The sequence below is a fragment of the Euphorbia lathyris genome, chromosome 8, assembly GCF_963576675.1.
Source record: "Euphorbia lathyris chromosome 8, ddEupLath1.1, whole genome shotgun sequence".
Classification (NCBI taxonomy): domain Eukaryota; kingdom Viridiplantae; phylum Streptophyta; class Magnoliopsida; order Malpighiales; family Euphorbiaceae; genus Euphorbia; species Euphorbia lathyris.
The window spans coordinates 55,415,750-55,432,611 of NC_088917.1; the positions used below are offsets into that span (position 1 = coordinate 55,415,750).

Here is a 16,862-nt window from a genome sequence, read left to right on the forward strand (position 1 = left end):
CTCATAAGAAGTGTATATCAGGGTGGGCATAAACAAACTTTTTTTTTTCAAACAATTGCCCCTCACAAACTTAAATTTCATGCTTTGATTCTTAAAAAGCCTTATTATCAGCTTTTAGAAGTATCACAAGGTTTTTCTTTAGGTGACACTAAGATATAGGTCGTGGAATCGACGTTATGTTTATTAATTATGGACCTCTTCAATGATAGGTTATTCCATAGTTCCCCAAGATTTGCAAGGAACAACGGCTGGTGGATAACTTTCCTTTTTGTTGACATTGCTTCACTTGCTTCAAGTGATACTCTCAGGTTTTCTTATCTTGCTTTCACATGTAAACTTTATGGGACCCACACCTCCATTCCTCTTATCTTGCTTTCAGCTGACCGGCACCTCCATTATAATACCTTGTCTCTATAGAATCAGCTTAAGTTGTAAATAGTTTTTCAGCTGCATAGACAACTTTTATTTTATTTCCTTTCTAGAAAAACAAGAATTGATGGAGTAAGGACGACGCATCAATTAGCATGAATCCATCTCTCCTAGCAAGATTAGGTACCTTGCTGTTAAATCAACGACGAAGAATGATGTCATAGATGTTTTGTTTCCAACTGTAATCTCTATTGACAGAACTCTTAATGTTTTGGTGGCTTCCCTTATAACAGTTGAACCATGACCTCTATAGCAATGATAGTTTCCATTGACTTACCCAAGGTCTTCAACATCCTAAATGGCATGATTTCACCGCTAAAACCATTATCGAGCAACACTTTCAATATTGGCTTGTCATTTAGGTGTGCCTTAATGTAAAAAGACCTAACGTGTTTGGTCAAACCATTTGTTGGTTTCTCAAAAACAACTCTTTTTGGTTCTGCTAGGCCACTTGATTGAATAGTGACCTCTGTAACAATGATAGCTTCTATTGACTTGCCCACGGTCTTCAACATCCTAAATGACATGATTTCACCGCCAAAACCATTATCAAGCAACACTTTCAATACTGGCTTGTCATTTAGGTGTGCCTTAATGTAAAGAGACCTAACGTGTTTGGTCAAACTATTTGTTGGTTTCTCAAAAACAACTCTTTTTGGTTCTTCTGGACCACTTGATTGAATAATGACCCCACAAGTGAATGAATCTCTCTTCTCATGAATAGGTGAATTCCCCTCCTCTTCAACATGATCATTGCTTAAAGTTCCTAGGAAATCTACTAGCTATGTCACTAAAGTTGTTGCGCATCTAATAAGTATCACATGTCACATATTCACACCTTTTGAATGATTTTTCTCTAGCTTCTCTTATGAAAACTTTTCCTCTGGCTTATCAGCTTTCATCGCTTCCTTTGCCACTGGTTCCCTTACTTCCTTTTTCTCATCATGGTGCCTTTTCGCAGCTGCTCTTTTGCGCTGCATCCTTATCTTTCGTGTTTCTGTAAGAGGTTTGAGAACTTTTTCTGGCGTACCACGCGCCACTATTTACTAGAATTTTCTGTTGGAGGCACCACAAGTCGGGGTCTCTTCTGATTGGAGGCTAAGGGAAACTTCTCTCGATGAAATTCATTTCTTGGAGGGTTTTTCTCTCTCTCTCCCCCACCTAAACTCTTCGTTCATAATGATTCCTTTTGATGCTCTTCACTTATATCCGAATTTTTTACTTCTTCCCCCTTGGGTAAAAACTTCACTACGAAACTGTTTAGTGGATGGATTTTTAAATGATTGTTTAGTTGCATATATTGAGAGAAATATTAGATAACATTGATAATGAAAAAATTATCCAAGGTTTTCAACATATGAAGAATCGTAGAGGACAATTATGAAAGCTATCAATTTATACAATTTGTTTTGATATATTTTAATTGAAATAATTTATTTATATCGTTATTGATTTTTTTTGTAAATTTTTTTATTTTACATTACATATATAGTTCGGTCCCACTAGTTAAAAATCATAGGGTTTATCCCTGATCATAAACCGTATTTAACAAAGTATCTCAAATTAATTTCGTATTATAATAAATAAGCTTAATACATTAAAAGCATGTGCTTAACCCAAAAGGTTGAATGACCTCCTAAACTTACATAATGTGTCGTTAGTTTCTTAAACTTCTTAAAATGATATGATTAACTTTCTAAGTCTACATTGCGAACAAGATTGATTTTGGATAAATTAAAATGCATATCCCTTTTAAACAAATTTAAAGGGATAACAGATAAATGTAAGCAAATTCAAATGACTAATAGACTAGTTTAAACAAATTAAGATGGTCAATAATTCATTTTTAATAGGGTTAAGGTGTAAAAACACCCCTAACGTTTTGGGTCAGGAGCAATTTTACTCCTAACGTCTAAAATGGTGCAATTTTACCTCTAATGTTGGAAGCCAAGAGCAATTTTACTCCTAACGTTGATAAATTGGGTCAATTTGAGAAATAATTCATCAAACTGTCTTCTCGGTCATGAATCTTGTCATCTACACTTCACACATGCGTTATTTTATCAGTAACAAATCACAAACATATGTTGGGATGTGAAAAAAATATTAAAAATATACTTTCTTTTGTACGGATTAGACAAAAAAAATTCAAAAAATTCACCGAATAATCTCCAATTTTATTATTAAATTACAAAAAACATTATATCCTTTTTTTAGAACAAATTGATATGCAATTGGCGCAAAATAAAGAAAAAATGACTGTATTTTATAATATTGACTGAAATTGATCTAATTTATCAACGTTAGGGGTAAAATTGCTCTTGGCTACAAACATTAGGGGTAAAATTGCACCATTTTAGATGTTAAGGGTAAAATTACTCCTGACCCAAAACGTTAGAGGTATTTTTGCACCTTAACCCTTTTTAATAAGTTGGAAGGGGCTAATAAGACACTTTTTTAAATTCAAGAGCCAATCGACTTTTTGAACCAAGTTAAGGAAATGTATTAAGCATATGTAAATATTGTACTTGTTGTGACCCTTTTAGAGTGAAAATGAAATTATAAACGTTTCGGCGGTTTATATTATCCACGAACTTCAAAATGCATAAAATCTGACTTTCAAACAATTATTAGGAATAAAAGGAACTAACAATTCCTTAAGGTTCAGATCATCAAGAGTTAACCAAAGAAAAGTAAATAAATTGTAAGGTCAGGAAATTGTAAAAAAATTGAAATAAAAAATGCAAGAACTAAAAATTAAATGCATGGATAAACTAAAAATTACAAGAAAATGGAATAAAACCAATGAAAACAAGCTGAAATTCAAAATTGAAAGTAAAATTTGTGCAGAATTTTAACTTGATTTTTGGATTAGTTGATTGGGTCTTAATAATGAGTAGCAACTTAGCTTTTATATTCAAAGCTTGGTAACCACCCATATAATACAAACTTAATTAAACTATAGTAAGTATACAAATAAATATAATCAAAAAAATTAGAAAGGGTGTAAACATTATAATAATTAAATATTTAACCATTCATATTAATAATCCCATATGATTTTTGAGTTCGGATGCTAAATTAGTAATCGACTCCATCAAAGCACATAGTAGAGACCTCGCAGAGTACGGAAGGGTAACTGACACAGTGAGATCTTTATTGCAACAACACCCTATGTTTTCGGTACATTTTGTCTCAAGGTTAGCGAATGAAGCAGCCCATATTATGGCGCGAAATGCTCGTTTCTATGCTAATTCTTTTATTCATTTACACATTCTTGTATTCATTAGAAGCATCCTAACTCGGGAGGCTTCACCAATTTTTTAATAAAATGTTTGATATTTCCTCTTCAAAAAAAAAAAAATAATCCCATATATTACCTGCTGCCAATAGAAATATCACATCCGGCTCTGATTGATTAGTCTTACATTCAGTCACGCATAGACCAGTCCACGGATCCGGGTATCGACCGGCCCGTGTCCTTTGGATTAGGCTTGAACAGTATAAATTAAGTTTAGACCCAGTTCGGCCTAGATCCGTTAAAGTCCGTCTATTTTTTGGACGAGTTTGGGATTGATTAAAATAGCACGGGTTGGTCCAGCCCGGTCTGCCTATTAATATTAACTAATTAATTTATATATTTATATATTAAATATTTATTTTTAAATATAAAATTTATTTTTTATAATTAAAAATTATGTATAGATATTTAGATGAATTTATATAGACTGGACTTAGAATTTGATTTTTAAACACGAACCTAGCCTGACCGGAACCTACCTAAATTTATAGCCGACTAAACTGGATTTGGACTAAGTACTTTTATATAAAAACCCGATAGGTTGTGTCCCAACCTGACCATCTCACCCATAGAGCTAAAAAACAAATCCGCTGGATATCCAAATTCCTAAACCAAAAGACGGAAGACTAAAGGTTAAAAGTCTTCCTATTATGGAAAAGGAATTCGAAAACATGCATTAATTAAAGAACTCGTTGAATAGGCATAAAACCAAATTATATTCTAAATATCACTCCCCAAGACCTATCTAAAACTTCATAATCTCAAAGTACAATTTATTATCACTATCCAAATATCATCCTGTCGGATATAAAACTGCTCCTCAAGGACAAATTTTACTCCTACATTTATAATAATAATAAAAAAAAACACGATCTACACCTTTCTGGACCAATTATTTTTTTCAATATCATTTCACATTTCTAAGTCAAAATTTTCACATTTCTAAGTCAAAATTTTATCTGCATGGGAGCTGGAACCACCCCTAGTAGGAGTAGTTTTGAAGGGCATGAGCAGGAAGCCTAGCCCTCTCCTGTCCATGTCCCTCAGAGTTCTACCTTTATCTAAAATTGATACTAAGTTAGCTTAAGCAAGCAAGAGAGTTCCTTTGATAAGCCGGGACACCTGCTTTCTCCAAATGCTACAAATTGTAACTTTTCTGAAAACAGTTTTTCCAGTTTTTAAAGAAAGCATTCTTGCATTTACTAAATACTGCTTTTTGTTGGGAAAGCCAGATTTAGGATCTAGCAAAGCAATGTTTTTTTTTGATGGGCTAGCAAAGCAATGTTAAAAGCGCCAAAGTCTAAGATAAACATAGGTAGGGAGCATTTCTGAAACAGTAACAGTGGAGAAAAGATAAAACACAGAGAGATAATACCCTCTCCTCATCCTTTTTGAACCCGTTGAGATTTTGATTTTCTAATTCAACATTTTTTTTTTAGTAAATCTAGTTTACTTATTCTTTATTTTTTTTAATGGATAGGAGTGGCTAACAAATAGAATTTGATTGTTTCCTTTAGATATTTTCTTCTTGTTAACCCTTTACAAAGGTCATCAATCTGTAATGTTTTTATCAGAGATTAACACAAAATCTATAATTGGACTGTTTTTTATAATTGGATCTTAACTATAAACTAAGCTTTTAGTTCAAACGGTTCCATAACATATTAGAGCCTCTTTTCTTGTTGCATTATAAACCTTTAAAAAGGTCATAAATCTATATGTTTCCAAGTGAGAAAAATATTGACGGATTCAATAAAATCCTTAGCACCATTTTTTTCTTATTCTTTGTTATTGCTTTTATGGTTTTTCATAAAAAATCCCAACAAGAGATTGATATATTTCCTTTCCCAAATGGAGCGAAAATAATTATGTACAACTGAATAATCGCTCTCATATCACAAAATCTTATGATAAATAGGTTGTAAACCTGGAAGAATTGTAAGATACAAAATGTTTGAACACACTCAGGTGGAATCTCGATAAATAGGTTGTGGAATCCACTTGAGGCTCAAATACAATGATCCAGATTTAGCCCCCTCTACCTCAAACTTGTCTTTATACTCGCCCTCCACTATTACCTTCGTCAATGTCAGGATACATCTTCCCATGTAGTCCTGCATCAAATCAATCAATAAATACAACTTTCTTCATAAATCTAAATTGTGCTTTTATTTTACTTCAGTTTTGACACATTCTACTTTAGACCTATGATTCCAAAATCCACAGTTTGATAAGGCATCTGTTTAAAATACTGTCAAGGGTCAAAGTTTAAGTACAAGCGTCAAACGGAACAGGTTAAAATTGAAATAAAAAGAAAAATGATGCTCTCCATAATTCAAATAAACATAAGCCAATTTCGATTTAGAGCAAATCCTTTAACAAACAATTCACAAAAGTGCTACTTATATATAGCAAAAATGATATTTTTACCTTGCCAAATGTGTCGTGATCCCAAACTTCAGCAATTAGCATTTCATGTAGTCCATCCTCAACAACAAAATCAAATGTTTGATTCCACACTGGGTTCAAACTGTCATTCACTACCTGAAAAAGGAGAGATTAAATTTCTGAAGAACAATCTACCTTGCCAAATGAAGAATTGAATCAAAATAAAATCTTGTTTCTGCAACAGCATCACTAACCCTGGTTTGGTTTCTTGTCCCTGCCTTCTTCATTATGAGAATGACAAAGGGGTCTGACTTTCCCATCAAATCAACTGAAGGCAAGTCTTCGGCAGATATCACAGTTACAGAAAGAACTCCTCTGATAATGATGTCCTTTCTCCGGGCATCAGCAATTTCTGTCCCATCGCCACTTTTAAGAATTTTCTCCAAGGAGGTCATAGAAACGCTAGGAGCAAATGGATTGACATTCTCCATTTCAAAAGGAAAATACAAAAGCTCCAAGTGAACCTATAATGGTACAAAGAAAAATTAAGACAACCATTAAAGTCCCAGCACATAACTTCAGTGGTACCTTGGTAGAGAAACGAAAATGATATTAAGCGGCAAAAATTAGTCACAGTTGCATGTTCTCATCTAAACATGATTGTCCAAGTAACTTAAGTTTCTATATTTAAGCTTAGAAATGAATACTATCTTTTTATCAGTAGTTGCTCAATGCTCATTACTTTAACAGCCTTCTGCTACAAGCATCAGCATATATTTCCATGTTTCTCTTTGTATTAATTTTTATCTAGATGTGAAAATAACCATGGATATGATACAAACACTGGATAAACCCATCGCTGTCAACAAAATAGAGGATCAAAGAAAAATATTAAACTAGCAGAGAAAAAATTCTATCTCTTCAACAAAATTAATAATAAAAACTATATCAATATGCTGGTCTATAGAGGAACACAAAATCAAACAGGCCTACTTTGGATCATCACATGATTCCAAGAGCACAAGAACGAACTAGGAATTGCAAGTGACAAGGATGGCAAATGGTGCAAAGGACACTTCATAAAATATTAACGGACAATACGTACATGAACATCTTGATTAAAGCCAAATGGTTCAGGCATTGAAGCTTTTAAGTTTTTGACTAATAGTAACATTTAAACACAATTTATATCAATAGATAAGCGGGGGGAAATGATGATAATGAATACGCAAAACAAAATCAGAAAACCTAGTACCGTAGGAAGAAAAAGAAATGCTGCATAATAAGGATGTATCTGTTTCTTTAGTAGCAAAGTCAACAATCTTACCTTACCCCTGCTTTTATTATCCCTTTGAACTTCCAAATCTTTCACCAGATTCAACCACACATCTTTTACTTTACCAGGTTGAAGTTCACGTAGCTGCACTTGAGCACATCCAAGGAGCTCAGATGCCTGCAATCCTTCATCATCAAAGATCTTTACCACCAAGTGTTGAGTTGATGCATCTTCAACAACAAATTCATAGTGTTCATTCCAGATTGGATTGAGATCGTTGTTCTGTGAAGAAAAGAACAATAAATTCCTTTCAGATCAAGTAAAATACAAGTAACATACAATATCTTAGGAATTCCTACAATTGTTTTACTGGTTTTTATTCTGTCACGCAGAGGACGTATGTACAGTTCAGCAAAGGGATCTGACTTCCCAATGAGATCTTTGTTTGTCAAATCCTTTGCTTGCACGAGCTTTACTTCCAATGTTCCAACAGGCTTTAACTCCAAATAACTGAGCAACAAAACACATCAGCTTTTTCCATGATTTGATAGAGAAAGGAAAATTAAATTGCACAAACCAATATGCAACAAAGAACACACAATCTGGCCCACTCTCCCAGTCGGAATAAAAGGAAAGAAAACCACAAACACCTCTTGGCCCTTCTCACTTTCTTTTCTAAGAATTATATGTGCAGTTTTGCGATTTTATATGGTACATGTTGAATATTGTTCAATTGACCCCTAAACTCTGACTCTTCCTCTGCGTATTTCTCTTAACATTTGGCTCCTCTAAGAAAAATTGGCCTAGCACTACCGCTGGGCTGAGAATATCAAGCTATTTACTAGTAGCCCTCTGAACAAGTGAATGCAATTATTAAATGTATGATGTACTAGATGGCTCCCCCACCTCATGGGATGACTATCAATATTCATAACTTTCTTGACGAGTACTAAAGTTTTGAAAAGAGCTCAGAAGCATACTGAGATACCTGTAGTCCCCAGGTATAATTGGAATAACTTTCCGAGTAGGCCAGGTAATAGCATCTTCAATCGCATCCCTTATCGTCCCCTGTAGAGTTAAATGTGTTATTTTATAAAATATGCTTCAGAAATCATGAACCTAGATCTTCAATCTATTGTGTTGTAACTGAAAACAAAAATTTTGCCATTACAAACAGAATAAGCAAGTATTTCGTCCAATAGCCTTTTCCACATGCACAGTTGCATATATAAATATAATTAGATGATGCCAACACGAGTTTCTAGTTTTAAAAGAAACACTATTATCAACTCTAGTTTTAAACAATCCAATACCCAGGAACACTATTATGATGTTTAAGTTTATAAAATGAAATAGTGCATTGTTAGTTGATACAATGAAATAATAATGCATTGTTGCATGATGACGCTAGGGAAGGTAATAGTAAGATTGCAGAAACCTCAATAGCATCAGATATTCCAGGAATTTTTGATATGTCGCCGCCGATAACTTTAAGTGTAAAATCCATTTTTTTCTGTAAAAAGAAGAAAAAGTCAACCAAACATATGAGTCCTCTTTTCTCTATAAGCATGTTCTTATGCATGCACGCTAGAACTGATTCTGTTACTTCAAGATCTACTTTGTGTCCCAGTAACATAAAATTCAAGCTATATGTTAGTTAGTCAATAACATTATACAACAAATTTATCTGTGCTTTGTACTCCCACGACCCCTTCAATAATTTATCAAAGAATATCTAGGACATATTCATAAACATAAAGAGAGCAAATACAAATGATACTGAGGTTTGACCCTTAAAACCCTTGCATCCCTATTTTTCAAAATTATCATTTTTGGTCATTGAGTTGAAAAAAACAACAAAAAAAAAGCAGCATAGTTTATTCCTGTTAATATTTCAACACATTTTCATTATCTCGTAGTGTTTTTAGCTTTAGAACTGATAATTTTGAGTGCATGAATTATTTTTAATTTATTTCTATAGTTAAATTTATTAAATTAATATAAATATTAATTATCAAGAACATCAAGTCAAACATATGAATATTTAACTAAAACATACAATTAAAGCTATTCAGCGAGACAATTTAACTTAATGTTATTCATTAATCACCCATATTTGACGATGGGATATTCATATAGCTTAGCGTGATATTTAATAATAGATATTTACTTACATTAAAAGGGCGGCCCGGTGCACTACGCGTCCCCGCTAAGCGAGGGTCCGGAGAGGGGTCCCACCACAAGGGTGTACTGGGGGCAAGCCTTCCCTTGCCAATTTTTTTGGCAAGAGGCCGCTCCTAAGACTCAAACCCGTGACCTTCGGTCACACGACAACAACGTTTTACCGTTGCGCCAAGGCTTAAGATAAATAAATGAATAAAAAATAAGCACAATAAAAATAACTAAATGCAAATTTGTTTAAAATATATTCACAAACTAGCATAAAAATTTCTGTGTTACATGGAAGGACTAAACTATGATGTCTCATGGAGTAAAATGATAATTTTAATCCAAAAATTTAAATGTAAGGGTTGTAATTGTAAAAGGCAATTTCGTAAATGATAATTTTAAAAATACAAGGATGAAAGTATTACAAGCGAATTTAGTTGCTCATTCTATTGCTAGAGCGGCTAAACTCTATGCCAGTCCGACAGTTTGGTATGAGATGCCTTTGTTTATTGGTGATCTTGTATCCCGTGATTGTACTTTTGCTACTTCTATTCAATATATTTGTTAGCACTCTTTTTCATTTTTCGGGTTCCTTGACCCGGGAAAGGTTTTTTTAATGAGGCTAACTTTCAAAAAAAAAAAAAAAAGAGACAAGGGTTAAAGTATTACAAGGTCAAATCAAAGGTTTGCAACTGTAAAGGTTAATTTAGAACATTTATTCTACTATTCAAGGATGCAAGTTTTATGAGTCAAACCTTACTGATATAATTGTATTAAGGGTTAGTTACACAATAGTCATGAATAGATAACCCATATGAACAAGGAATAATATTAAAAGATTGTAACCGGCTTTTGATTATGAAAGAGTGAGTGTCATATAAAATAGGGATAAGGTAGCAAAATAGGCCTATGGTTTTTGGGAAGTATCAATCTAGGCTCCACGTACAAAATAGCCCCAATGTCAATGACGTGTCTCGTTCCGTTATCAAGGCCTAAATTGGTACCCTTTTTTAAACGTTAAGCCTATATTGGTGCTATTTTGTAGGTGGAGCCTATATTGATACTTCCCAAAAACCATAGGCCTATTTTGGTACCTTACAACAACAACAACAACAAAGCCTTAGTCCCGAAATGATTCGGGGTCGGCTAACATGAACCATCATATAAAACCGTGAAAATCAAGTCGTGTCAGCGACACAGATTCGCTCCCTCCACTCCGTCCTATCCACTACCATATTTTCCTCAATTCCCAATAAACTCATATCACTCTCGATCACCCTCCTCCATATTTTGGTACCTTATCCCTATAAAATATACAATCTTCACTCAACTTAACCCGAAATCTATGGGCAAATCAACTTGCAAATAATATATTTCATTCATCAACAGAAAACTGCTAGCTTCTGTTATAGCACATGATAGTTCTGTGCATGTGTTCATACTTTTCTTCATCTGACTCAGCACTCTCCCTCTCTCAATCTCTGAGGCAACAGGTGCTTGTTGTGTGTCCATGTGTGGGAAGGTATCTTTCTCAAATAATTAAAATCAGAAAGTTCCAAGACTTAAAGGTAGACCTAGTACCTTTTGTCTCAGGGAAAAACAAACAGCTCCAAAGCAAGGAAACTCAGTAACCAGTGGCTGAAAGATCAACCTGAAGACCCCGGTAAATCCCAAATCTTTCACCTGAAAAGGAGAAAAAGCAGAATGCATATGTAGACATCAGTAAAGAAATAAGAAAAAAAAAAAAGATGAAATGTCAATAAAGCTGCCCACTAGATCTAAATTCAAAGTATTAAGAACAATTTCCTACAAAAGAACATGTCTGTTTTAGATGAAATCGAGTTTTGTTTTCTTCATGGAGAGAACAAATGTTTTACTCTTAGAAGAATGTATATATTACTCATCCCAACTGAAAAGCCACAAGTGAAGAAACCAATTTGCATGGTCTTGCCAAAGAATGACATTATAGGAGGTATTGCTGTGTTTTCAGCTGTGTTTTCACACGAATAATGTCAAATGGCCGTGATTTTCAGGAGATTGTTAAAAACATTGATCCTTCATTTACCATAAGAAGCCCAGCACCTTCTACTCTACAGGAAAAAAATTCCATTGTAATAAGCTAAAAGATCACTTATCTTAAACACCCGTATCCCAGATCAATATAGAAGGAGCAAGAAGTAGAAGTTCTCAAAGGCCAAAATTCACACTTCTGACATGCCATAAAATACATTCACCTCGTCAATTGTACTTGAAGATGGAACCATCATCTTCTCTAATCCATTTCCTAACCACCCCTTATGTTCTCTCATGGTAAGACACTTCTTATCACACTTTCTAGCAGACTTGGCAAAAAACCATCCTTATCATAATTCCCATGCATATGTCAGAGATTAATATAAGATATATGATTGGGCCTTAACTATAAGCTCGAGCTTTTAGTTAAATCGGTTCCATGACATGGTATCAGAGCCATGGTTCAATGTTGGGGCTCCCGCTGATGGCTCCTTAAATATGTGAGGCAATCCTCACCCTTTGAGGTACCTTTTAGGGTGAGTTAGGCCTTTGTTTACATGGTATGTCAGAGATTAATATAAGATATATGACTAGGCCTTAACTATCAGCTCGAGCTTTTAGCTAAAACGGTTCCATGACATGGTATCAGAGCCTCAAGGACCAAACGGTCGAGGGTTCGAGTCCCGGCAACCTCATTAATTTGTGGAATTAAAACACATGGCGGGATGGGCCTGTGTTGTGCACGCTGCAAGTGAAATTCATGAACTCCGTACTTCCCCAAAAAGATTGTCTGAATGTAGTATCTTGTCCACCAAAGCAATAAAGAGTTAAATCATAATTTATAATAGGTTGGAAAGAATTACACTAAGGAAAATAGTTTTCCACCTTGAAAGGTAATCGTTTTCCTACTCAGCCAGCTTTCTCTCATGTTTCTTGCAATATTATAAATACTCTTATCCTGGAAATTAGCTGTCTATGAGAAGCTAGCTTGAATAAGTCAAGGGCTGACTTGAAACTATATCCCAAAACAAACCAAAAGTTTAGGAATTATGGTCAAGGTCAACCACAGTTATGAAATTATTCCAGAGGAAAGCAAAATTCATTAATTCAGGATTTCTTTTTGGACCTTCTCTCCACAAAATAAATAAATGATTTATGTCATTCTCAAAGAGAAACTGAGGGACTGACCTCCTTCTCGTCCTAAACAACTAAAAAAGCATCCTCTAAATAATAAATATAGAAGAAGAGGCGCATGATCGTCATAGTATCACATCCCCCCACAAAATCTATATATATAGGCCCCATTCGTTTGCTAGAAAATATTTTCCTGATTTCCCGGTATTTGTTTACTTAGAAAAATAAGTCAACGGAAAATTTTAGTTTGGTCAACAGAAAAATATATAAAGAAAGTTAAAAAAATGTTTTACCTTTTCAAAAGAGTAAAACATTTTCCTATACCTTTTGAAACCCTACTTCATTTATTCTTACCTTTTTTAAAACAGCAGCCAGCCACCATTTTTTCCTGTTTTTCGGTGTTGTAGCTAAACACCGGAAAACAATTTATTTTCCAACAAAAAAAATTCCCTTACTCATATTTTCCAAAACATAATATTTTCAGCCAAACAAACAAGGCCATACATGAGGGAGAGATAAGCTTTCTCATCATTTACACAAGGACACATCAAAACTCACACTCTCTAACATGAAAAGAAAAAAGTGCCATAAACACAAAGGTAGTAGGTTGTCCTTTTCAAGTACACAGATCGTACCTTCCCAACCGTTTATGAAACAATATCCACAAAAAGTTTATTGACTGATTCACGTCTTTATGTGGATTTGGAAATCAGAACGCATATCCATCAGACAAGAGTTATGGTTAAAATTAGCAGGAATTTTGATAAGATCAAGTTATCAATATTAACTCCCTATTTCATAAAACTCAATAAAATACCATAAACAATAACCCCTAACTATTGATTGAAAGAACGCAATCATGACTGCATCCTATACTGAGTTTTGTCGTTGTTGCAATCAGTTAAAGATTTTATAAGTTTTTATTAACCTCTTTCAAAATGTTTATCAAGGCAAAAAGACACTATCGTACTGAAAGGTGACCAAAATGCATGGCTCCCAATAGACCTATAAATAGCAATACATAAGAGTTCTGCAGAAATTACACATAATCTACCCTATCTTCTTCTGGCTACCTCCATATTAAGCTATCAACACTACCATTCAAATAAAATTAAGCATCCTTCATTTACCTAAAGTAGCCAATTTTTTATCTAAGAAAGCCATCAACATAATAATGGAGACTTTCTCTTTAATCATCCTCCTCCTCTCCAATTCTCTCACACAGCTTTGGATGTTAACAGCCTATAAGAAGACTCTAAGTCATATAACATCACCAGTATCACCCCTATAAAATTATTCTGAAATGAAAATGATGGAAGAGACATGCATGGTTAATGCACAAGTCCCTGGGTTCTTCAAATAAGATTTCCAAGGACAATTGGAAATTTTCCAGCAGCCAGTAAACTTAATGTTTTCAATGGATTATCTATACCTTTTAGCAACTTCGGACTTCATGGTGAAGAAATGCAGAAATTGCAGTTAATTTCCTTGAGCTCTCAGAGTATGAAATTACAAGTTAAGTAATATAAATTCACGCGTAATATTTTCTTGCCTACTTGGACCTAATAATGTTTTACAGTCGAACCAACAGTCAGTTAAAATAAATAATAAACAAAGAAGTAAATGAAAAAAACACTAAGGTATAGATCCTTGACTTTCCTTTAGCAGTCAAACTCTTAGAAAAACATCTAATATGAAATTTACAAAATTATAATTTGCGGAATGCAGCATGAGATAAAGATTGCAACACATTGAGAGGCTAAAGATGCTCCGGTCCTTCAATAATATAGGTAATAGGTAAAGCAGAGTTGTATAAATATTAGCATGGAGATCATTCCTCAAGCGAAATACTGATGGTTCTCCAATAGATTGTTCTTCAGAAATACTCAAAACTGTCTTTTAAGAGAAGCAGCAAATGCTCAAAATTTTACCTGCACAGGAAGCGACAGACCAAGCCTAGTCTTGATACCAAGTATTATGTTTGGATTCCCATCCCAATTCATTTCCAACTCCATTGTAATGCCACTCTCTCCACCTTCAATAATAGAAATTCCTAAAAAAAAAAACAATGATTTGTAAGAATCTGAAGATGAATAATGATCACCAGTTTGTTTAATGTTCAGAGAGTCCTGTACCAAAATATGACAATACACAAATTGTCTATTTTGGCACATCTAATATGTCTTCAAGAAAAAGAAAATGTCAACGTGGTTTTCATGGCCAAGCAAGAGAAGCTCATCCAGATAAAGTCAAACCTGTCAGAGATTATGATAAAACCTATTATTATGCCTGAAGTATCAGCTTAAGCTTTTAGTTCAAATGGTTTTTTGACATGGTATGAGAGCCTCTTAGACCATGTGGTCGAGGGCTCAAATACAGCACGATAGGCATGTGTTGTACACGCTTCACGCCCAAAGGGCATTCGCATGAGAGAGTGTGTCAGAGATTATAATAAAAGTTATTATTGGGCCCTAACTATTATCTTCACCTCTTGGATCAATTGGTTCCTCGACAAAACCTACATTATTCTAATTTAAAATGAATACTGATACAGCATGCTGATCAAAAGAATATCAATACTTGAAACAATTGAGCCTATTAAAAAACATAACTGACCTGTGAATTGTGGTGCAATAGTTCCAAGAGTGAACCTGGAAAATTTAAGAGATGACAGTACGATCGGCCTATATTGCTCAAGAACAGGTTCAACTGAAGCCTTTATCAACTCAGACGCTGCCTGCAAACATCAAAATTAGTCACACATATAGTCCTATCAAAAGAACAATACAAACAGTAACTTCAAACCTGCTTTTATTCTAGAACAACAATTACAGAACTTAGAAATCACTCAATTTCCTATACCTAGAGCCGCATACATCCACTTAAAAGAGCCAAAAATGGGATCGAAAACAGTTCTTACCTCATTGACATAGGGCCAGATCTTTGTAAGATGTTGATTGAGCCAAGTCAACTGAAGAAACACAAAACTAATCGAATCAGTAATTTTCAACGCACATACATAGAAATCGTAAATTCGTAACCAGAAGAGTAGAACAAGTTAGGAAGGAAGAGCTTAACTTCTGTTTCTCAGAGAAAACGACCCAGGGAGGATAGAATTGAGGAGGCAAGATCTTTTTAGAGTCCTCTACCGTCATCCTCGCAAACGCAGCTACAGTATTTGCCTGAAACTCAACCAAAAAAAAACATAAGAAAAGAAAACAAGAACTGCAAACCAGAAAACTAGAATGAGGCTGAAAGGAGAAAATACTAACGAGCTGAGAGCGCAACTTGGATCGGCCATTCTCAGACCGTACAAAGGCAACAATGAGGCCAAGGCCAACGACGAGGCCAACAACTAAACCGAAGAAAAAAGACATTTTGGCTGATAGAGGAATCAAAAACTATGAGATTGGAAGTGAAGAAGGAGATGAAGAAGAAGAGGTTAAGTGAATTGATAGAGTGAGTGAAGAGGGCTCCAAAACCAGGTTACGGGGAAATCAAAGGAAGTAGCTGGCGCAGACAAGATTTTCATTTCATAGTTTCGCATATGTTGCTACACAGTAAGAGAAAGGTCGCTGCCGACCACACCACCAAAAGAAAGGAGAGATTTTTTATGGCAAGTTTTTGACTATGATTATCTGTAATTTTTGCCACCTCACCATCATTAATAACGGACAATTTTAAGTTTGTCCTTAATTTACAAATTAATTTTTCAGCAACCATATAAATATATATATATATATATATATATATATATATATATATATATATATATATAGGAGAGATCAGGTGTGACACATTGCTTATAATGTGACAAGGCTTATTGTGTGACAACAGTGGCTTTTTAGTAATTGTATAAAAAACGGAGGAATATATTTGTAATTTTACGCGCTAGTATAAATAGTTATTATGTTAGGGGTAAATTTGTAATCTCATATATTTCTCTCGTTCTTTCTTCTCCGGTGATTCTCTGATATTTCTCTCGTTTTTTCGGTTTCGCCATTTCATTTCCAATCGTGTTTTTGTTGAGTTTTTTGTTGGATTTCTTTGTTCCGTCTCGCATGTTGTGTTTGTTGGTATATATCGGTGAGTTCCTGTATGTTTTTTGTTTGTTTTGATCGTTTTTATGTTTTTTCATTTCCCTTCGTTTTT

General features: G+C 34.3%; 1 protein-coding gene across 1 annotated transcript; it reads right to left on the reverse strand.

Annotated features, from left to right (window-relative positions):
• Positions 1-5,478: 5,478 nt before the first annotated feature.
• On the reverse strand, positions 5,479-16,323 carry LOC136202749 (synaptotagmin-5-like). The gene is made up of 13 exons (XM_065993591.1): positions 15,983-16,323; positions 15,786-15,892; positions 15,631-15,679; positions 15,327-15,447; positions 14,642-14,763; positions 11,145-11,246; positions 8,833-8,907; positions 8,383-8,462; positions 7,754-7,904; positions 7,446-7,676; positions 6,373-6,642; positions 6,161-6,274; positions 5,479-5,844 (listed from the first exon to the last, which is right to left on the reverse strand). The coding sequence occupies exons 1-13, from the start codon at positions 16,085-16,087 to the stop codon at positions 5,695-5,697; spliced, it is 1,677 nt and encodes a 558-aa protein (XP_065849663.1). The 5' UTR covers positions 16,088-16,323; the 3' UTR covers positions 5,479-5,694.
• Between the last annotated feature and the right edge of the window lie 539 nt (positions 16,324-16,862).